The following is a 25,036-nucleotide window of genomic DNA, read 5'->3' as shown; positions in this document are numbered from 1 at the left end:
GCAGGAATGACAGGGCTGCACAAATCAATTGAGTAACAGTGGCATCCCAAAAAACTGTTTACTTTTCCAATTTGTTTCAGAAGCGATGCATTTCTGCTGGCTTCTCAATACAATTTAAGATACTTCTGAAAGAGATTCTTTGTAACATTTCTAAGACAAACCAGAATTAATCTCTTTGTACCCCAGAACAGCACCTGTTGCACAATCAATGCTTACGTGAACTCTTCACCCTGCATTGTAGAAATGCAATATACAGGGAATTGCACCGGGGTCTCAATCTGTTCTGATAACAGATTTATGTATTATACTAAACACGTTAAATATACTCTAGGACAACACAAGTTAGACTAATCATGACGAATTATTTCCTTAACACTGTACTTCAGTTTTAGCATTGATTACATTTATGTTCATGTTTATTGTTAGCCCTTACTGAAAGCAGAAAATGTTTTCCATAAGCCAAAATGAAATATTTTTATTTAAATGTATGATTTAGTTAACTCCTGCAGTACATTAAAGTCTAAACTGTTTTCTTCACACTTCATCCTGTAGTTTTATTAGCTTTGTTTTCAAAGTCATTGCTTGCTTTATCCCTGCCCCAAGGGATAGCATTTGTATTTCAGTTTATAAAATGTACATTACAAGAAAGCCAACTAGATTATTATATGAAAAATGCAAATTCACAGTTATGTATTTTCCCTCACAATGGGAAAATCCTTCACTATGAAGCCATCACTTAATTGGTGCATACAGAAAAAAAGAAATACAGTGTTCTAGCAAAATATTGTCATCATTTAAAAATAATTTTAAAACATACAAAAATACATCTTGCAACTTACACGTAGAAAAATAAAACTAAAAGTGGTAGGAAATGAATTATACATATGGATAAAAACTCAAAAATTCCAACAGAAGGCAAATTCCTTTAACAGTGATGAATGACTCACCTAAGGCATATCATTTAATTTCAATAAGGAAAATAAAAAAGGACCACTATTGCTGCAAATTTTAAAAATAACTGTATTGTTAACAAGAATTATGACTCATTTTGAACTATTAAAATTGGTCTACATGGATTCATATCATATCAGTTTTAAAAATATGCGCAGTGCTTATTTGAATATGCCATACATATTCCTGACAGGTAATCTATTCCTAACGATACTGAGGAAGGCCTACAGGGCATCACATTCAATGTTAACAAGTACAGGGGAGTTAGCACACTTGGCATTTAATTCACATTCTTCTACCTTTTTATTCTAGATGAATGACCTACTTTAATAAAATTATTGGTGCTAATGTATTTTACTGGAGATAGAATCATTAGTAAGATTTAACAGTTGTGTTAACTCTAACAGTTCATTTCATAACACCGCAGCCCATAGTTGCATTTTTCTGTTACTGTGTTTGTTTAAATAGGTAAAATGGCAATAGACAGATTGCTCTAAAAACCAATTTAGAAATCCAAAGAAGCAAGCTCTTTGTTAAAGTTTGCTGCACACGTTCCTGTATACAGAAGCTTATTGACAATTAGTTTGGAAAACAAAATAGAGAATCAAGTCTGGAAAATATTAGTTTTTTATCCTGAGAAAAAAAACTTGTATAACTACAGTCCCCCACCACAGTTACAGCTAAATTTGCAGAAAGCATAGATTTACACATTTTTTGTATTACTATTTCAGTGGAAATAAAAATAACTCTTACTGTTTTCATTAAAGGGAGAAAACATTTAAAATAATACATATGAGAACCAGACTGCATTTCTTCTATACCAAACTCCCACTGAATTAAGAAAGGTTTTTGCACATACAAATATGAAATGAAGGCAAAGAATATATAATTTAAAATGCTCTGAAGTCCTTTTCATCAAATGTAGAAAGTGGGTTTAAGAGGCACAGAGGTTTTTTTTTTTCTCTCTTAGCATCCTTTTTATCATATGGAAAACATAGGTACTTGGCATTTCACAGAAAAGAGGACAGACACTGTTCAGGCTTATGTATGTTTAGAGTTATTTTCATTATTTGTAATTTCTATATTTGCTTTTGGAAGTCAGAAGAAAGAAAGACTCACAATATTACAAATAAGTCAATATTCACAAATCAGTGAGTTATAAATTAACATATACATTGTTAATACAACCAACAACTATTGATAGCTTAAAAAACAAAAAGATTACAAATTGTGTTAATAGCAAAGCAGAAATTTTTTTTTTTTAGACACATGTATAGTCTGAGATGTGTACAGTTACCATGCAAGGCTCACTTTATCAGGAAATTCTCCTTGCATAATATTCCCATACATCAACATTTCAAAGTGTATTATATATACTGTGTATTTTGGGCACTTGATAAATTTTGTCCTTATGTAGCTGTGGCTCCCCTCAAATATGCTGGAAGTAATAAATTGCTATAATCAAATCTAATTTCTGAAAAATACCTGTGGGAGTAACAAACAAAAAAGCACGTCTTGTAAAAAAATGATAAATAACACAGAAGGTAGCAGTTTATTATAATCAGCTTGGCATTGAATTACAAAATTAAAATTATGTGGCCCTTGATAACTAACCCTAGCTATGTACATGATCTGTGGAATTATGTTGACTTATTTTGCATTTCATAGGAACAGTTCAAAGAAATATAATAGAAAAAAATGGACAGATTTATCACAAAGGACCCTGTAGCACAGGATGTTTTGAGAAAAAAATCCATTTATTTTGGTCTATTAAGAAAACTAGCATGGAAACGATTTGCTTAGAACTCATTAAGTATAAAACATTCTGAAAAACTGTTAATTTCCTAAAAGAAACATCTATGCAGTAAGCAAATTGCATTACTTCTGTGACTTATTAGAATGAAGCTATGTAAGCTAATGTAACTATGCCGTAAAGAAACTTCTAAAGGGTTGATTAAACTAAGCTTCAAGCTGTAGTTTGATAGAATTCTTAAATTAATAATTTTTCAACAGTTAATTTCATTCATTTTTATATTCTGCCTTCAGCAAAGAAGTTTACTATACTTTTCATTTAGAAATCAAGTGTGCTTTATTTCCAGAGATAACACGAAAAATAGCTCCCAGCTCTTGCATTACACGTACCAATAACATTTGCTTTGCACTTGCACTGGCCTGAATTTTGGTGACAGGTAATGTCTCCATTGACTGTCCCAGAGGTATTACAGTTACAGGGACTGCAGCCATCAGGGTTTGACTGTTGTAGATTGTAGAATCCTTCCTGGCACTGATTGCATTGTCTGCCAGACACATGTCTCTTACAATTACACTGGCCTCCAATCTAGAAAGATACAAAATATTATAGAATGATGAACATATCTATTTTTAGATGATACACTCATTAGCAACAAGAATGGGAGTATGAGTCGGGGAGAAGAAAACTTTAAATGGAACAGAAAAAAATAAGCCTGTGGAACACATACTTTTTTAACTTGCTTAGAGAGAGAAAAAAGACAAATATTAAACAGACTGTAACTATTTAATTTTTAAATAGAGTTTAAAAGTCCTGCTCTTTCAAAAAGAACACTGTGGCAATATTTATCAATTGAGCAGGGAAAACTGCAAAAAATAATTACAAGATTACACTGCATAAATGGTGACTTCTATTAAAACAATATGTACTTTTTTGAATCACAATTACAGCAAAACATTGTATCATTTCCAAAGGTCAAGTTTTACATTTTTTTGTTCACGCCATATGCTTATTTATTTTAGTGAAAATGTTAGTTAAATAAGAACAAAGCAAAGTTGAAAGATTTTTTTTTTCTGATTACTCATCCAAGATAAATTTCCTCTCCCTTTACAGAAGGATGCGACCCAACTTCTCAGTATACGAAACCCTCTCCCTCTTTTCTTGATTCAGCTGGGATCCCAGTGTTCCACTTCAGTGGCAGGATGTAAAGGTCCTCTCCTACTCTCTAAATGGGTAGCATAGCTATTTGGAAGGAGCTGAGGCATCCTTTGTTACGCGTGGGCCATGATCTCTTAATTGTTATCTCACACCTTGTGCAAGATTAAAGGGCTCCTGGAAAGCTAGCTCAATTTCAAACCTCTGAAAGCTAGAAAAAAGACAGATTATCTATATTCACCACTTTCCAATATGGTGGGAATACTGAGCACAGGGAAAGGGCAATGGCACAGGGATGGGGAAACAAATGGAAGACCTCAGACAACACAAAACCTAGATGAGAACAGGGAGTCAAAACAACATAGAGATGCATGAGATGTGAAGTGGCTAAAGGTCTAGGATTCATAGTCAAGGAACAAAACAAAAAAATCAACTTTCTCTTAACAGTTGTCTTTTACATCTTAAACTTATGACTCAGGCAAAATTAAAACAACAGGAGACTCCTGTGGCATTAGAGAAAAAGCTTCTTGGAAGTTCCACTTAAAATAAATGTTATTATCACACCCTCCAATCTACAATGAAGCTTTATTGATACAAGATAAAATAGAGTATTTCAACATCTAATAGTAAATTCTCAGTGCAGAAAACACTGAATGAAAGTTAGAGAGGCATGTGTTCCTACCCCTTCCCTCATAAAAGGATTCTGTAGTCCAAGAAAACCTCTTCAATATGCTTTCATGATAGAGATTATTACTGATGCCACATATTTCAGGAAGATGAAGATATTAAAAAGGCAAGAAAACAATATTTTATAAACAAGAGTAATGGCAAAAAAGTGAGACTTAGGAGAAGCCACAATAGCAGAAAACACAGCAACAAGGTCTTTCAAGTTATTCCCTTCTAGGCTGGATTTGATCTAGATATTTAGTTTATTATGAGAGACCCAGTCATGCATTACAGCTATTCATCAGAGAATTCACATGTGAAAATCAACCCTGAGTTTAATCCTAAATGAAGAAAAATACCTAGTTTAATACATAACTGTAAAAGAAATATTTTGTGTTAGTGATCACAGCATACTCAGATTACACAATAGCAAGTATTACATAAAGATATCTCATTAGCACTCAACAAATATATAAATCATACCCAAAAAGACTTTAAAGGTACTCCAAAAGCTACCACGTGAGGGAAAGCCATCTTCAAAAAGTGGAAATTGTATCAAAATAAAAACGTTAAATGAGAGGATAAACATCACCAAATTTTAAAACCAGAATAAGGCAATATAAAAATCAGCTCTTAATCACAGAATATTAGGAGTTGGAAGAGACCTCAAAAGACCATCCAGTTCAAACCCCCTGCCAGAGCAAGATCACCTAGACTAGGTCACAATGGAACGCGTCCAGGCAGGTTTTGAATGTCTCCAGAGAAGGAGACTCCACAGCCTCACTGGGCAGCCTGTTCCAGTGCTCTGTTGCTTTTACAGTAAAAAAGTTTTTCCTCATGTTCAGGTTGAGCCTCCTATGCTCCAGCTTGCACCCATTGCCCCTTGTCCTGTCATTGGACATCAGAGAGAAGAGCCTGGCTCCTTCCTCCTGACACTCGCCCTTGACAAATTTATAAACATTAATGAGGTCACCTCTCAGTCTCCTCTTCTCCAAGCTAGAGAGACCCAGCTCCCTCAGCCGCTCCTCATAAGGGAGATGCTCCACTCGCTCAATTATCTTTGTGGCTCTGCGCTGGACTCTTTCAAGCAATTCCCTGTCCTTCTTGAACTGAGGGGCCCAGAACTGGACACAATATTCCAAATGCAGTCTCACCAGGGCAGAGTAGAAGGGGAGGAGAACCTCTCTTTACCTACTAAATGTTAACAAGCAACATGCTTAAAGCATGAAGGAAAAAAAAATTCAAATGTCAAAAACACAAAGGAAGATTGATAGAGAATCAATGAGGGCAATAAATAATTAAGTGGTATGAATAGCAGATGCAGATTGGACATCAGAACTTTTCACTAAGAGGGAAGTGCAGTATCAGTAACAGGTTGTCCGAGAGGATGTGGGACCTCTGTCCCCAGAGATATCAAGACTCATCCATACAAAATCATGACTGACTGGATCTAGAACTGACAACATTGCTGCTTTGAGCTGGAGCAGATCAACCAATGCTTCTATGATTGTGTGTAGCATCCAGGGAAAAGAGAACCACAACAGAGATTTCAAATAAAGTGTTTCAGAGCTGCGCACTAAGAAAGAGGTATTACCATTCTATATTAGGAATTCTTTTCAAGACTGGTTTCAGACTGAAATGTCAGAAGGAAAAGATTTTTGCAAAATCTCATCTGTTGAAAAGTCACCACACATTAGTCAAGAGTTCTAAATGAACTGAAATACAAGATTACTGACTTATTAATTACTTAAATCAAACTCAGTAAAAGGGGCACAATATTATAAAAGATACATCAATCTCCTTAAAAGGCTGCAAGGAAGCTTCTGAGATCTACAGACCAGTAGTCTTTTTCTGTACACAGCGAATTAATGGAAACATGAAATGAAACATGAGTTTGATATACTCGAAAAGATTGGTACTTTTTTTGCAAAGAAAAGTCATGCTTCATGATTCTACTGCACTTTAAGTCAGCAATATCTGGAAATGTTGCATATACTGAACCAAATGTATGATTGAAAGTCAAATTAATTTCTACATCAAGAAGTACAAACTTAACACCTGGGGAAAACCAATGTTGACTACAGGTAGACAATGATGAGTCCAAAATTAGCTATTATCACTCAAGAAAGGAGCTGTTAAAGCTGCTCCATTCTCCCTAAAAATAATTTGAAAGCTCTGAGGCAGTTAAAAAGGCAATAAGAACACTGGAATTATTAGGAAAAGAGCTGAAAATCATACAGAAAATGTCATTCTGTCATAAAAATCCATTGTATAACAACATTTTGCACAAATTGTGCATCTGGTTACCCTCTCTAAACTAAAAGAGGTCACACAGTGAACAGGAAAAGCAAAGATACAAATGAAGAGAGACTAAAAAAAAGACTTTTCTATTTGGAAAGAGATTACTAAAATGAATACATGTCTATAAAATCATGAATGCCTTACAGAATGAATATTAATTATTTCTCTCAATATAAGGAGGAGAGAACACTCAGGAAATTGTCAGAAAGCAAACTTAAAAGAATGAAAAAGGACTTATTCTACACACTTCCAGTGTATGGAAAAATATCCTTTTTTTTTTTAAGTGCATTAAAAAATTACTTAGATTAATTCCATATGTGGATACCAAACATGACAACTCAGATGAAACCCCTGAGTTCAGCTCAGGTAGTCCCAAAACCATAAATAACTGGAATCTAGAAAAGTATATCACAGAAAGATCATGCTTTTTAACACCAGCTTCTGCTAACTATCTGAGAGGACACTGTCCTAGATTAAAGTCTCGTTTCATCCAGTATGACTGTTCTCATCATAAATACATGCCAACCCAAGTCTAATTGTGAGCAGATGGTAGCCATTTCCTGGTGCAACAAGTGAAAAGTGTAGATTATTGAGTGCTAAGGGAAGCAAAGAGCACCAGTATCATCAGTATCATTTTAAGTGTCCGACTATTACAAGAAGCAGTAATTTCCACCCCATTCAGTTGCAGAAAATGTATGTTCCCAAACTTTCTCTTAATAGGGTAAAAAACTATGCCAGAGGAATAACTAGAACTCTTCAGAATGAGGGAGAAATAACTGGCCAACCAAAGAATACAATTCAATTTCTCCAGGAACCAACCCATGAAATTATTTGGAGATCCACCTGCATAAATTTCCTTCTACTTTGCTGTCATGTAAAAAAGAGTTTTCCATCTGTAATCAATACAAGTGGCAACTGGTTTCCTGGTTCTAAAAAGAGTGAAAGTCTTTTATGTCAGTTAGGAAACTAAAGGTTTTTTTTAGAGAAGGAGGCTTATCAGATTGCTTCTCAATAGATCTGAAAATAGGTTTCTAAGTACAAGATTACAAGATCTGTAAATAATCCATTGACACTCTTCTATGACACTGATTTCAAAATATCGTGAAAAGACGTCAAGGAGAAAAAAGACAATGTGTAAACAAGACAAAAAGGAGCCTCTGATTGTATTCGCATGTCTTGTAAATCTGTTAAGTTTTCTAGGGTTCTGTAATTGCCTGCCCTGGATGCTAAGCTCTTTAATATTTTCAGTAGCAGACTCCGAAGACAGAAGAGAAAATAAGTTTACAAGCCTCACAGATCACCCTGGCTCAGGATGCACACCCAGCATCATCATGAATTTGAGGGAACCAACCAGCCTTAATGGCCCTGAGCAGCTTCACCTGGGGCCTCCACTCACACCCTCTGCCCACAGCCCGGGAGCTCCAGTCTGGGCATCCGTACCTCACCTGGGCTATGCCGCACTTGTTTATGTCCCCTGCCTCCTGGAGGGATCCCTTGGACTTAGACTACAGACATGTCTCCAGCCTCATCTCCCACTGACTCCAAACTGGACTCCCTGGATGGCTCCCGGACCTGATTTATCACTTTGCCTTGTCTGGGGTTGTCAATGGACCCTGTTACAAGCACTTGGCCATGTTTCAATGCTGCGGGACTGTGCCCTGGTCAGGGTGGGCACTGCTGTGCTGGGATCACCCTCAGTGGGTTGTTTTTCAACATTACTTTTGCTCTTTGGTCAAATATTCTAAAATCAGTAAAAGTGAAGTAACTGCAGAAGTTCAGAACACAACAGAACACAACACACAGCAAGGAGACATCAAACGTGAAATGAATAAAAATTGTGAAGAAAAAATAATGCCAAAAATAAGCTGGAAGTGATACTGGGATTCCACAAATTAAACATGAACAATATGATTCCACTCCAGAAAAGGTACTAAAAAGGAATCTCATATTTAAGACATGAGAAGGAAAGGTAAGGCTTCAGCTCAAATACTTCAAGGGTGCAACACACAAATTAGAAAAAGTAAATTAAAAAGCAAGAAAAAATAATTTTAAAGAACTGAAATTTTAGCTAAAGATAAAAGCAAAATTAAGGTATATATGCATTCTGAAGTAGATATGAAAATTGGTCACTGCATGAATTTAGGAAAGAAATTTTGGCTTAATTTGACGAAATTTTGGCTTAAAAAAGAGAAATAAAGAAAAAGAAAGTCTTTCATTTCTCTTTACAGACAGAGAAGCATAAAAATATTCCAGACACACTATGAAATGCTTGGCAATGGATACTGTTACAAAAGTTTTACAAGCTGACAAATGTTTGTAAAGCTGCAGAAATAGGTGTACCACAGGTTATAATATGGAAATCTACATCAAAATGGGTAGAACAAACCACTTGTATAACTACATAAAAAATCCAAGTGAATTATGGGGCAAAGTGGTGCTTGTTGTTATTACTAGTATTATTTCTGTAAATCTAGCTTACCCTGGAAACAACGGTATCACTGAGAATACTGGTAGCAATTCATATTTAAAGATTTTATTAACCAGGATTTCACCAGTTGTGCACTGGAGATATCACTGAACCCTTCCGCCCCCCCCCCCCCCCCCCCCGATCCAAATGTTATCTATCATTTAAAGAAATAGACTTTAATTATGCCAGTGATCAATGAACAGAAATTAATCTGTTCTCCTGTTGCTTATGCCTGACAGGCCTGGTTCTGACCCAAACAGTAAGCAGATAGAAACAGCCTGTCTATTAACATGACCACCTTGGTACTAAATCACTTCTGGAAAAATATCTGTCTAGACAGTTCACTACAAAAATGAGTCTAGCTGAACACTACTACCAAGTGGTGGTGTACCTTGGGACCTCATAATCACAACTGTTATTTGATACAGAAAATCACTGATGCTGAGTTAGCACACATCCCTTATGTCATTTATAATTTACGTATGAAATACACATTAGTCCCATATCCTTGAATGTAAATGGTTAGTAAAAGTATGCAAGCAATTTCCTCCTGCACAAATCATAGTTACAGCATCATTGTCCTTAGTCAGGAAGCAGACTACTTGAGATTTCTAAAATTTAGATATACCAAGCAGTTCACACTGCTTTAGATTGTAGTGATACCACTCTTTACTTGGGGACATTTTAATCTGACTAACTCATCGCATCTAGAATCACAAATTAAAAGAGAAGCCTGTTCAGGAGCCCTTCTAATGTCCAGTTACTAAACTGATGTAAAGACTTCAGAAGAGACTTAAGTACTCAGGAGAAAGGACAACATATTTCAAAGAATTGTCTTAATTATGGTTTAGGGTACAACAAATTATTTAGTCATAGTGCTCATCTAGTAGACATTCAACACGTACATATCATGGTCACAGAAATATATCTTCCCCATACTTAAAATCTTGTTGAATGTATGTATTTATAAAATAGGATTTGGTGAAAAAAATAGCTAACCTAAACTTTTCTGAAAGTTAAAACTATCTTTTTCTCCTTGGATATCACTATAATTCTAAGTAGCTATTATTTGCTTTCTGTAACAGCAGAAGCATACTGCCGGAAACTCTCTCCAACTCTGGAGAATAAATATGAGATGTGGCTTTATATTACTAAATAAAAAACTGAAGCTGACACTTTCTAAGTTTCTTTTACCAAAGTTAACTTCTGGTTTTGAAGCCCAAAACACATGACAAAAAAAAACTTTTTGCAATTGGCTGAGTCATTACTAATTTCAATTTACTCTATACCAGGATAGGAGCACCTTCCCTTGACCAGCTGGCAATTCCCTAAAACTCACATTTTAAGACCCATGGGTATATTTAGTTCCTGCATTAAATTCTTTCGGCTCATCCTGCCATTGCTGGCTTTGCAATTGATTGGTACCAATCTCAATGTTCTGCCTTTTTGATATAAATGCTAATCATATATTTCTCACTACCTTCTTTCTTGACACAAATCTGGCAAGGACCCCAGCATCCAGTTGACTGCAATCTTAGGAAGCGGGAGCGCAGAGCAAGAAGGTTGAGGACTATTTTCTTTTATTTTCTTCAGTTTAGGAAATAAGAACTGTAAGGTGTGCTGGCTCACATACATAGGTTAATGGTCTGACCGCCAAATACCTAAGAGTATTCTCGGTATGTCAGCTTTGGGAACTGAAAATTGAATAAGCAGCAATAATGAAGTTCCTTTTTACTCCTCTGCTATCTCTTCTTGTCATCACATATGATGACTTTGAAAAGTCAGTAGCTTTCTAGTACTTCCGCTCAGAATGTAAAATGAGGTGTTTACTCTTTTCCCATGACACTTCAAAGGACCAAATCCCCAAAATAACTTGGCAAATTATCACAGAAAACCAGCATTTCCATGGTACAAAACGCATCAGAAATGAAGCCATAGAATCATTTAACATAAAAAGCTCATTTTCATTCATTTTAGCAATAAGATTAAATGCCTTCCATGAAGGCAAATCCAGTATTCAGAATACACAGAATGTTTTATAACTTGATTTTTTTATGAACTCCACTATGCACATGAGCTTTTCATTGACACGTTTGCATCCTTCATATACCTTATTCTATTTGATACATCTGCTGACTGAAATGCCCCTAATTAACTGCTTTACCTATGTTCTTTCCCTTGTAACACACATTCCAGTTATTTATTTATTGTCAATCACTATAAATGGGTTGAAAACGGTGTAGGTGGAAAAATGAGAACAGAGGAATGCTCTTCCTAAGTTTAGATCAAAGAATCTGTCAACTCAGAAATAAAATTATCAGAAATAAAGATGCTACTTTGGTTTAAAATACATATACACACAGCTATTAGCTAGCTTTACCATTATGTATTTCAAAATTAAATAAAACTTTAAAAATTGAGGGGAAAAATTATATCCAAATGAGCAATATTTAGAGAGTGTACAGAAAGGTGAAATCTGAAGCCTATTCAAAAGCATACTTGGTAGCACTGGAATACATGCTTTCATTTGACTCCTCAGAGAAAACAGAGAAAACTAACATTTTGTTTATCTTCACGCCTTAAAAAGAGTTTTCTCACAACATGAGACAATATAGCTGCCACCTTGATGGAAGGCAATTAAGTCTTTGCAACTCTGAACAACATCCACGGCAGTAAAGTACAGCTTCTTTGCACCAATAAGTATATGATACATATTTATTTGAATGTTAAGAGTAAATTTTTAGAAATCAGTAAAAGCTCAGTAAAGAAAGATGCCTAAATTCACTGAGACCATAATGGTACTTCCAAAGACCAGGTAAAAGCAATAGCAGCACTTTCAGCTTTGCCTAGAAACAAATGCCCTGGAAAAGAGTGCTTTTTTCACACCATTATATATAGCATATTATAATAGAATCACAAAAGGACTACAAACTGTTGTGCCTGATTGAATATGTAAGCATTCGTAGAGCAGTCTGGGTAAAAAGCAGCACAGGAAAATGAGTCAAGGATTGTGGCATAAGGGCCAGAAGAAATTAATCTCCAGCTCTCCATACACAACAAGAATGATCACATCAGCAGTATTCTGGCAGGATTTTCTCATGTGTGAATGGTTAGAGAGAAGGGAAGAAGGCAGCCAATTCTTCTTTCACTCTCATAAAACTCGGGCACCTCAAATAATTCATCCAGACTTTCTGATTCTTTGAAATATTCTGTGACAAACGTTCACAAAGAGGATGTGACCAATGTGCATCTTATCTATACTGAATACATGTCAGTAACTACCTAGAAGAGGACAAATTTTATCAGATGGTAGCAATTCTCCCTCTTGTACCCATCAGCCCCAAGGAAAGACCTCTCTGCAAAAAAAGTCAACAAACCGCTCATGGATGCACTGCTAAACCACTGTTCTAAAACCCCACTCATTAAACTTATAAAGCCATAAACTTATAATTTCAAAATCTCTAATATGTTTTTTTGAACTTTAAAATACAAATGAAGTTACACACTGATCTGTAAGTGGGCATGATCTGCAGATGTACATGAACTGAGAACCTAGGCAATGGAGAATTTCTACACACCTACATGTATTTCTCACCAAGGGTAGAGTGAAACAGGTGAATAGAACAAGCATAAATTTTTCATGAACAGTTCAAAGAACTGAGATGGGAATAACTGTGTTACAGTAAGTTTACAGGATGGGTGGAAGAGCCATCTACATTAATAATGCTTCATTTGATGAGTAAATATTCTTTGTGTGATTCAGTGGATTAATTTGTGATTAAATGGATTAATTTTGGAACTCTGTACCTCTTGGAACTTAGTGATGCAACTGGAACTTTGCAGAAAGAAAAAAAAATCCTTATGAACTGCAAAAAATGGTGAGTTATGCAGTAAAAGTGTATTCTGCCCCATCTTTGGCATATTTCCTTGAAAATTAGCACTGTGATGTGACAATTAATTTTCATGAGTAGGGTCCTTATTCCTTACGATTCCATCTTCCACAGGTCAAATTTGGAAACACTTCCTTCGATGATGCCTTCCTATTCATGTAATTAATTTCAACCTTTAGTCCCCAGTCTTATTAATCTATTCTTTAATGCCTCTTAATCATTTATCCCTGCTCTGCTTCTACTGCAATAGTCAATTGATGCTTTATTGAGCAATACAGTCTCCCCTATTTTTCCCATTTTATGTCCTCGTTCATACTTTCATAGTGAAGCTTCATCAAAGTTCTTGTATATTGTATAGTTTACAGAAATCACTGATTTCATACAATCTTTGGCTGATTATTAATCATAGCTCAAGCTGGTTTAGGTTAACATTTCACCATAAACCATGGACACTCAAATCAGCATTCACTTTCATCTTTCCTATACCTTAAAAAATAGTTCTAACATGATACCTGTATTTCCAAGGGTTTTTTTATTTCTGTGATGCTGTCAAAAAGTATTCGCTTCAGAAAACAGAAAATTATAAATTAATTTTTACTTGTGCAAGGAATTATTTTTAAAAACTTATTGTGCTAAATCGCTCAGCATATGCACTGATGCATGAATCCTGTGAAGGTGCATTGAGTCAAATTGGGCATGTATTTGTACCACTGCAGTACAAAGGATGAAAATATAGCAGGATCCACAAAAGCTTATTGTTAAATAAAATGCAGTAACAAGAGACATCATATGAAAAATGCTAGAGATTTTTTTATGAAAAAAGTTTTGAAAAAGAAAAAGACAAAAAATGTGGCAACAAGCTGAAGAAGTTCTATCTCAGTTCCCTGAAGAGCAAGTTCTACCTTTAAAATGTTTTAAAAATACTTTTCAGACAAAGAAGATATTTCTTCCTTATTCCTAACAAAGTTTGGATTTTGGCACAGACAGGATGTATGTGACTAGGACATGAACCCCAATATATTTTTAATATATGTTCAAGACTTGAGTTGCTTTTCCTCTTGGTTTTTGGGTTGGTTAGTTTGTTTGCTTGTTTGGATTTTTCCCTGATATGCATGTTTTGAAAGTTACAGATAGATTTATATTACAACTATATATCTTGCATGTCAACGAGGTCCATAGGCTTAGAAAGCATAGCTCACGGTGTTCTCTTTTCAGCCTCACTTTGTGAGTTTCTTTTTTTTTTTTTTAAATGGACTTTATGAATTGAATGGGAGATCAGTCCTTCTCTTGATATAGGGAAAACTAGCTTAATTTTAGTTCCATTTCAGGCTCAGCTTATTGCCTGTATTTTCAAAATCTGCTAGTAATTTTAAGACAGTATCAAGGCCTTCAAAACCACTCAAAACCTGGGTGTTTTAACATTACTGAGTGCACAGATACCTCTTAGTATCCCAATACCACCCATCTGTGAAAATCTGCTCAGCATCTTTTATGGCTGTTGTTGATCAATATGAAGAACCCCATGTTTTCTTGGCTTTAAGTCTCTGATGTAAGTCAATTATCATTTTGGAAAGGCCAAGCTTAAGCATTTTTTATAAAGTGGTTACCATCTAAATACACTTTTACTACACTTAGTAAAATCTTACTGCTGTCTACCCAGCTGATTAGTGTTTTTCTGTATTGAGGCTACTTACATTATCACACAAAAGGCTCTTATTTTTGGTGCCTGTTCCATAACAGTCACAGGGTTTGCAGACATCAATGGCTGAAAGATCTGCACCTGCTTGTCTGTAATGGAAATCCTTGCACAGCTCACAGTTCCTTCCTGCGTGAAAGAAAGGTTATGCATTATGGCTTCCAATTCATTAAAATTAGCTGTATAATTCAAAATTAAAGACTCTATTCCTTTGAGAGAATTCTATAATTTTCAGGACGTCCATTTTAATGCACCTTTCATCTCTACCTGCCAATTTAGTGATCCAGAGCATATGAAACAATGAACCTGTTACAAACTATGTTTTACTCCATTAAACTTCCATCTGTTATATAATACCACACTTATATAAAAGCTGTGCCATGCAAATGCCTATACATTTTTTGGAAAAATTATCATTGAACCTGAAACTTTTCTTTTTTCCCTATACTAGAAAAAGCCAAGAAAACTGAAATAGAAGTGTTAAAAATAGTATTCAAATATACTACTTACACAGAACAGAAGCCTTTACTCAAACCTTTACTCAGTACATTCTCTTTCGTGTGACTTACCGGCTGTATTGTGTTGGCAGTTATCACACACTCCACCGCTGCCTCTGTAGTGTTCCTGAGGAAAAGTGTCCATTGATAAGTCATAGTGGCAGCTTACTGCATGGCTGTAACATTGACAAGGTTTGCAATTATAGGCATGAACTTGGTCACCTGGACGAAAAGGCTTGTCATTGTACAATGGCAAACAGCGGTCACACTGAAATAAAAAAGTAAAGGAAAATACTATTGCTTTACCTTACAAGAACACTGTTATACTTTCTATATTTGTGTTTTATTCTATGCATTTTTCTCCATTTAAATACAAATAAAAAATATTTTTTTTTTAAATCTTTTTAAGTTACTTTAACAACAGATTAAAATCAAGGAAGGTGGGCAGGAGAATGACATTTTAAGTATTTAGATACTCAACACAAGCTAACATAATGAGATTCAGATATAGATAAATTTTTAAAGATCCAAAATGGTGCCTCCTGTGCTTGAGGCACAGAAAAAATATTCACCTAATGCATCCATTTGGGTGCATTTTAAACAATACCTGTAACTGTAGTTTGTACAGTTATCATTTGACCTTTTGAATGAAACAAAGCCTCCTATGACCAAATAAGTCATTTTGTAGAGAGTATCTGAAATATCAGCACTACTTAATGCGCATTTATCTCATAAGAATTTTTTTAATAAATACAAATCTCTACATATTCATCTCTGTCAAGTTATATTTTAAATATTATGCCAATGCACTACTACAATACCACGTACATTGTTTAAATAAACACCTAAACAAATTATCTTGTTTTCTTCAACTCTTTTCAGACTTCTTTAAGTGCAAAGACTAATTTTATTCAAAAACTTTTTTATTAGCTTAAATCCAGACCAGTAAAAATATTTTTAAGTAGTGCAGGAGCACCTTAGAAGCTCATTTTTATTTGGATGAACTCACAATATTACCTTCTAAGCAGAGCTTTGCAAAGAATCTGAAGTTGAAATAATCTTCAGTTTATAACAGACTACAAAACTTCAAGAAGAAAATTTACTGTGCCTACTGGTTCATCAAGAGCTAAAACCAAATTGGATTTCTTAAAGTTAACAAATGGATAGCATTTTGGACAATTACATTCTCTTTTTGGAGAACAATCCAACTAGTTTTTATGAAACTGGCTCAAAGAATTGTACATGTTGGCACTGGAGAGATGTTTGTTTAGAATTTTTTTACTTTAACTAGGATTACTAAAAGTCCATTATCAAAATAGTGGTGCCTTTCTGGATCTAAGAAACAATTTATATTGCAATTATAATTTCCATCTTTCAGAACAAATTTAATTGCTTCAAAATAAGTTGCTTTCTGTAAAGTATTTGGACAACTTCTTTCTTCTTAAGTTCCAGAAGTGTCCTCGTCTTTTGTCGTGTCTAGAGTTCTAAGCACTATTATAACTGTTTTGGCCCAGTGGGCCTACATCACCTATATGCTGATAATTAGGAAACTGTACTGAAGTTTCTAAACTGTTTCGCTCACATCTGATGCTGGGAAAGCATCAGTTTGGGTAAAATAAGAAACTGAATTAGAAAACATAAGCTTAAGGTAATCCAAGAATTGCAGAGCAACCAACTCATAATAAAAGCAACTTGTGAGAGAAAGTGAAAGCATGAGAATTTATCTGCTGAAATTGTGTTTTAAATAAAGTAAATTAACAGTAAAAGGTAAGATAACAATAGCCACTGCACCTTTTTTGCAATCTATTAAAAACAAAACAAAACAACCAAAAAACCACACCACCACCACCACAGTGAGAGCAAAAGGAGGTTTCAGGACGAAAACCAGCAAGGCTTCACTTAAGATCTTGAACTCTGATCTTTGTTTATGAGAAGAATCACTGCCTAATCGTGATTAGCCTAGTTTAAAAACACCAAGAGGAACGCGTGACCGTAACTGTTATACAAGTTTCACAGCTTAAACCTATTCAAGTCCTTGCCTCATTCGCAACCATCTTTCCTCTCTCTAGTCACTCCCTCTGCCTCTGCCTTGAGAAAAACCAGCATTACACAGCAGCATCAACCTCTGGTTTCAACAGCAGAGTTCATTCAGGCACTGAAAAACTTGAGAAGTGCAAGGAAAACCCATGCTCCCAGTCAAACCACCCCACTAATGCATCTTCCTCCTTGCAGCATGTCTATGGAAATACGTCTTCCTTGAAAGGAAAATAGTACAGGAACAGCTACCAACCTGCCAGCCTGAAATTTCCATTTATGCATGGATAACCACATAGTGTCTGAGAGCACTCGTCATTTTATTTCAGATTTGATCTTAGATCAGTTACTCATGCACACCTGTGCTTGCACCTACTGTTAAATGACACACAAGCAGTAAGGAGTAAGAGAGAAAAAGATGGTATCTGATTACACAGCATGGAGCTTCTTTGAACTACCATGTTTCTTGCTTTGTGACTTTTAAAACTTTGACAAAAAATTTTAAAATCCTTGGCAAAAAAAGTATTCAAAAGCTGGTAATGAGTGTGAAACAACTGTTGGTTTTGCAGTTGTCACACCTGTATTAATTAAAAATGAGCACTGGACCCCCACCTCAACCTGCTGAGTTCATCACACCTTTATTAGGTTAAGAAGTGCATTTAACTTCCAGACCTGCTGTGTTTAACTTTCACTTTTGGTAGCATGATGATGTACACATGGCAATCTTCAGGTCTTCATTCACCAACTGTAAACTCTACCTTTGTCCAAAGCATAGCTGCTGAGATTTTCAAAGACATTGAAATGGATAGGTAAATTCACAAAAAGCCTTTGACAAATCTGAACAAGGTCTAGTGGTAGATTTACAAAGAATGCTCATTACTGACAAAACAAGCCTTTCTCCATAACCGTAAAACCCACAAACAGGCAGATATCCTTATTCTCAGGTACATCTAGGCCTTTCAGAAAACATGTCAAACATATGGCTTTCCCTATGGACAATAACAAACATGTCCTTTTGATATATAAATATCTGAACCACTCACCTTCTGTGAAAACAGTTCTCTGAGAAAACACATGGAGTCAAATGGTCAAAATAACTAGCTCATCTTGGCCCAATTCATTAGTCTAAAATTATGATTAAAAACATATTTCCAATAATGAATTTAGGAGTTTTTGGTAAAATTATTATTAAAAGCTTACCTTCTCAAAATTCCTGAATCCAGCACAATTACAGAAAGAACACCAGTGGATTCAGCCTAAGCCTCTATGTGCCAAGTTCCTTATGAGCCACTAAGAATACTGAGGACAGTGCCTCTAAAGAAACAGTCAACAAACATTCAAAGAAATACTTCAGAAGGCAATGGTAACAACACTTTAAGACTTGCAATAATTCATGATCAACTAGAACCTTCTACTCCAACACTTTTAAAATATCCTGCTGCTTGCCTCTGGGTGGCATCCTTTTTTTTTTTAATGCTATGTAGCATTTATTCCCTTTTTTCTTTTCTTAACTTGTGTAGGAGTTCCCATCTCACACCCATCAAAGCTCAGTTCCAACAAACAGTGTACATACACACCTATAATACATGTATTATTTATATATATATATGTGCTTCTGTAATATGCATATCTCATTAACAGTACACAGATTTAGAGATCTGCTGAAGTGATATGAAGCGAAGTGATATGAATGCCACTTTCTCAGGCATTTTTGAAATGCTCTCTTGTCTTTGAAAAACTCCATTATGCCTATCACCCGACCATGTTTATTTATGCTATCCTGTAAATGTTGACTATAATAGGATAGTTAATCACATACTATTTTTCCTTCCTACAAGATCCCAGTCTGTACATGGACAGTATGCTTACACTTCATTTAGCTTCATTAGTCAAATAAATATGGCCTCTAGGCAATATCTATTCCAGTGTAGTTTAGCCCTGCTCTGAAGACAGTTGTCTTAATTTTCCCATGGGTTTTCCTCAGCACCCTCACTACAGCATTTAACTATCAGGACTGCATGTTAGCAGTCTTGAACTGCATGTGTCTCTTGTGAACTCCCCAAAGACCAAAGAGTTTTTAAACTCAAAAGCCGGGCTTTATGAGGAAAATATTTTTTTTAAAAAAGCTAGAACATTCTAAGTGACTCCATGTTACCATGGAAGGCAGAATAGAAATTGAGAGTGTCTTACAGGGATCCATCGTAATACTCCACGTACCTTAAAAGGATGCAACATAATTTTAGAAACTAAGCACAGCCGTAACAGGTGGTTTACAAATATCGTATGCCAAATAGCATTCTAAGAAAAGATACTGCTGCTGCTTTGCAATGACACAGTGACTGACAAAGAACCTGACTGAACATAAGAGCTACTATTCTGAATGCCAGATTCCAATAAAGGGACACAATTGAGAGCTCAAACACTGGCACAGATGTTGTCAGGCAGCATAAGATATATTTCTACTCAACTCCTCTTTCATTTACGATGTTTTTAGTAAGGATACTTGAAGCCACACTAAGTCCCACAAAATCAAAATGTATGCAACCACACTAATTCTGAAAATCACACTGCTAAGTAAATTAATTCATATTTAAATTCTCCAGGATTAAAATTCAAAGCCATTTTCAAATTAGGCTCCCGCTCCATCCAACTCTCATTTAGACTACAACCCTATAGGACCTCTGTAAAACAGAAGAGATAGAAGGTATGTTTTGTAGATGATGAGTTTGGCATGCATTGTATTTTACCAAAGCTCTGACTTACTCAGTATGTTAAATTATAAGAGATGTTGTATTTATTTTTCCCTCTTTATTACTTTTTCTATTTGGATAAGCCCTTGAATTCCATTCTCCTATAACATTAAAGTGCTGTAGGCACAGTTACTAGGGATCCTAGGGTTATTTTCACTTTTCTGAGGAAACTATTGCATAGGATTTTTCCTTTTTAATAAGAGTTATAGTGGGGTAAAAGAAAAAAAACACAACAGATTGGCTAGTCACTTGGGCACTTATATGGACTATGTGAAAAATCATAGAAATTCAATAAATATATGCAGCACTATGATTTACAGCAGCTATTTCCAACAACAGTGAAGTCCCAGCCCAGTTCTGCCTCAGTTTTGTTTCACATTAAATTAACTATCCTGCGTAGTGGATAAGGCCCTGAAAATCATTTTCAGACTGGAACAGCTTTCTTCAGTTTTTGAGGTAACAATAACGATCATAATGCTAGTTGATATCTGCCTACCTCTTAAGTGAAACTTACAAACGTCAGGTCAAAATGTGTAAAGGATAATGATCACCTCACAATTCCTTTGGTATGACATCATCTGTGCAACAAATCAAGAGGTATCTGAGACTGTAACAAGTTCTTTCAGTATTTCAGCAATGCTTGTACACAAATTGTTTTAGAAGACTGGATCTTTACACTGTGAATTACACCAGTTTTCCAGGGGTGGATTCATGGACACATCCATAACTTCCACAGACATGTCTAAAGTTATTTAAAATTTTCAGGCATGTAAGACTACTGGACTAGGTGTCTTTCTGCTCACTGTTTTCTAAAATTTCAGTCAAGGATCTGCCTGCTTGATTTCCTTTCTCTTTATTCTGATATAACCAGCTTCCTCCCAGACCTATCTTCTGGATACACAAATTATGGCACAGAGCTTACCAAAAAGTGCATTGTTCACTAGCTTGCTTGCTTCTCCAAGCTAGAAGTTTTTGTTATTAAGTTAATATTAAAGTTAATATTTACAGCTCCTCAAGTACTGTGTATCATTGATTCCAACATCCAACATGATGACAGAGATTGACCTTTAAAGAAGATTTAGACAGATTCGTCTGTAACAATATAAGAATCCTTATTTTTCCAATTCTTGATAAATCAACGATGCCATATCCAGTTTTCAGACAGCAGATGTCTAAGATTATTAATTATTTGCACAGAAAACTCTGAAGATCTGAAGTCCTTACTGTATCCAGTCACACTCTCAATTCCATTCATACCCTGTCAGGCATTTCTCAGAGTTGCTTTATTTAATTTAAATTCTATTTTCTATTATTATATCTAAAGTTATTCCTGTACATTTTGCCATTATCTTTCTCTATGAAGTTCTCTATGACTGATTTAAAGGAGGCTTTGAGATTGTGAGGTAAGGCTGACCTTGTTTGATCATCCTGTTCTTTCATGGGCTGTTTCCAGTGGAAAGTTTTTGAACATATCATTACTCATGTCTGTAAATTAGTATTTGCATATAAATGTTACCAAAAACTGGAATCTGCTCTTGGTGCCTCAGTTTTCATTTTTAAAAGGCAGAGCTATTTCCCAAAGTAGGACACAAGGCATTTACACAACAATTTGAAAATGAAGAAACTGAACATTTTTTATATAAGATGAGAGACAAAGCTCTGTGATGATTTATTTCCTCTTCTTTCTTAATCTGACCCCTCATGATCTGCAAGTCATTCTTAAACAGTTCCTTTTTCCCCATTATCTCAAATTTCACAGCAAAATATTTCTTCATCAAAATAGAGAGGAAAACAAAAGAAATTCCACTTGGTATGTCAAATTTCATAACATGGTGATGCAAATAACTAAACTACAATTTCCATTTGTAATAAATTAAGCAAATTTTTAGTTTCTGGTTTTGCTTTGCTGTGAAACAGCTCTCCAGATGTACATGCCAGAAAAATTTATGATACTAATTTTAGTTGTATTAAGTGTAAATGTGACAAGGACATACTCTACCATATGTTACGAGCTTGTCAAGGTATCTCTGATTTCTAGTCCAAGATACTAAAAAAAAAAAAAAAAAAAAAACCACGACAAAAGCTTTCCTATACCCTCTCAGTTGTGGTGACTTACTGTTAGCACAGGACAAAAGCTAAAAAAAAGACTGTCTGCTGACAGTGCAATTTCTTCTCAAAAACATTTGCCTCATTGTCAAGCAAAAAAGTTTAAATTTGGAAAGTTACTTCATCAAATGCTTAACTGGATCCAAAATAATAGTAATAAAAAATAATAAATGCCTAATTCACTGGGGTGAGAGCCTGAGAAACATACATATAAGTCTACAAGACAGAGTTTTATCAATGCCAATGATAGTCAAAAATCAGAATAGATTTTGGTTTTGCTTTTAAGTGCCTTACAAAAAATCAAAACCTTTAAACTATTTGGATTTCATGCAAATCCTTGGCAAAATTCAAAGTAGTTAGCAAGATATTTGAAAATATTTATTTTATTATTACTCCTATTTTATTTCTTATTTAGTAGACACTGATATGGCCATTAAAGAATGAGGGAAATAATTAAACAACATCCTTATTCTACTCTAAATGAATATAGTTAATTCAAGCATTTCAGTTATAGTTACAATGCATATGTGCCAAATCAAAAATGGGACACTCACTGAACAACCCATTAACATTGACAGAAAATATCTGATAAGGCAGATACATCATTAAAATGTATTTGGTTTGTTTTCACAAAGTAGCATAAGTCTTGCAAGAGTGCTTGGTGAACTTCCACATATTATTAAATATTTATAATTAATCTCTACAAAGTAACATTTCACAATGTGTGTTCTAATTAAAGGGACATTGTCAGTTTGAATTTTTTTTCTAATTTGACCCACCTAAAAACTTAGAATTTCTATTTAAATTCCATTTAGACTGTAGATCCTACTTAAAATCCTTCCTCTGCTTTAAAGTCTAGAAAACTTAGATCCTCTATGAAATTTTACAAAGATCTTTCACATGATCATAAGTGCAAAATCAAATGCACCCAAGTTAACACTTCTTGCCCTGTTCTAGCAAGCACAGACCCCGTGGGGTGGTGGGGGGAGGAGGTGCTGTGGGTGATGTGAGATTAGCCTCCCTTGACACTGCTGCTGCAACCCCTTCTTAATTTTTGGAAAGCCTGTTTCCGAAAGGCATAAAAGTAGCAAAGACCACAACATGTATTCATGGCGGAGACCTAACATTCAGTGGGACTGTGGTATCCATTCCTTTGATGTAACTCATTCCTTCTTAACCTCAACTTTTTTCCTTAAGTCACTCTAGGGACAGAATCTTTTTCATTATTCTTAGCTCTCCTCTACATATTTCTCTAGAAGACCATGACTTGCATCCACATTTGGTTGGCCAAGAATTATAAAACTAGCAGGAAAATTAGAATTTTGCTACTTGGTAAGTTTTAACTACACACTACACCTCATAAAATCCCTCTTTATTGAGAAATGCTGTTACTAAAAGCAGAGCAAAGCAAGGATAAGAATGTATTTTCTAGATTGTATCAATATATTTTTAATATGGCCTTTCAATTAATTCAAAGCAATTTAACCTTAATGTCAACTATCTGAAAATGCAGAGCAATAAAAAGTAATATTAAGTTTGTTCTAATATTGGAACAATCATGTTGCTACTACAGATTATTTTGAAGATAACCATATGTCATATATAACTGCAGAAAGTATGGGAAATTGACATTTTCAGGTTATCTTTAAACAAGTAAGTTCAAAGGTTAATTTTCAATGTTTTAAAAAGTCACTACATAAAACACTGGTTTAGATCAAAATTACGAATAAGACTCTCAAGAAAATAACTTGCAAATAAGTATCTATTGCCATGTCTCAGTATCCTTTTAACTGTGCTCAACTATGGGAGAGACATTTAAAATAAGCCAAGTGTTTTAGCTCTTCCTCTCTTAGACATATTTTGTACAACAACTGCATTAAAAGATCTCATTCTTAGCTGAAGTGAGAGACTGCAATCTACAGTTGTCCAAATTACCTGCAGATGTTCCAAGTATCAGAAGGCAAATCTATGTAAATGTTTTACCTTGTATTAGGTATCTAGTTCTGAAGCAAATCTCCACATTTTCTGCATTTACTGTGCTTTGGTTTGCATCATGGAGCTCTCCTGGACTACTTAAACTGTTCCCTTTCAAATGAAACTAAACTCGGAGCCAAATTCCAGGGCTGTGCCTACTGCACTCCATCTACTGAATTGGTCTGCAGACCACAGAACCAGACTAAAACTACTGTAGAGTTAAAATAAAATAAAAAAAAAAAAATCCCTGAAGCACACTTCCTGTGAACATTGGGTCTGCATTACCTTTCCATTCTACAGATACTTTGCTAATTGCTACAGCAGGTAAAGCCATAATCTTTATTAGATGCTGACAGTCTAAATTCAGGTTTGCATCTAGTGTTTGAAAGTGGCATAATCCTCTAATGAAAAATCAAATCCCTGAACACAGAACTCCTAATGATCTGTGGTTAAGTGGCTTTTGGCGTGGGGTGGGGCAAAGGGGGAAGGGAGTATCTTGCTTCCTTGTTCAATACAAACCCTGGTATGGAAAATTTCCCTATAAAAGCTACGACAACATCAACACACATACACACATCCTTTCCCAGAACTACAATCCCAATTTTGAGCCTGTTCATAGGTGACATAGATAGAAAAAGGAGAGACTAACATTATTTCCTTCTGTATAGCTTTCCTTGACGCACATACACCTATATGGTTCCGTAGCTGCATCACAGTTATCAGCATGACCATGGCAATTACACCTGAAAGAACAATAGGCAGTGAATAAAAAATTAAAACATGGAAACACATCTGCCTG

The 25,036-nt window shown here is 35.1% G+C and overlaps 1 protein-coding gene across 1 annotated transcript in view; it reads right to left on the bottom strand.

Annotated features, from left to right (window-relative positions):
* USH2A (Usher syndrome 2A (autosomal recessive, mild)) overlaps window positions 1-25,036 on the bottom strand; it is a 103,956-nt gene that overhangs the window by 34,404 nt on the left and 44,516 nt on the right. Inside the window, exons 8-11 of the mRNA XM_010190705.1 lie at window positions 24,887-24,980; window positions 15,446-15,641; window positions 14,875-15,005; window positions 3,094-3,289 (exon numbers count right to left, since the gene is read on the bottom strand). Of these exons, the coding sequence (XP_010189007.1) occupies window positions 3,094-3,289; window positions 14,875-15,005; window positions 15,446-15,641; window positions 24,887-24,980 (617 nt within the window). The remainder of the gene's footprint in view (window positions 1-3,093; window positions 3,290-14,874; window positions 15,006-15,445; window positions 15,642-24,886; window positions 24,981-25,036) is intronic.

The sequence above is a fragment of the Mesitornis unicolor genome, unplaced genomic scaffold (assembly GCF_000695765.1).
Source record: "Mesitornis unicolor isolate BGI_N332 unplaced genomic scaffold, ASM69576v1 scaffold46908, whole genome shotgun sequence".
Lineage (NCBI taxonomy): Eukaryota > Metazoa > Chordata > Aves > Mesitornithiformes > Mesitornithidae > Mesitornis > Mesitornis unicolor.
The sequence above is the reverse complement of the archived record's forward strand: the minus strand, read 5'-3'. Positions and strand labels throughout refer to the sequence as shown.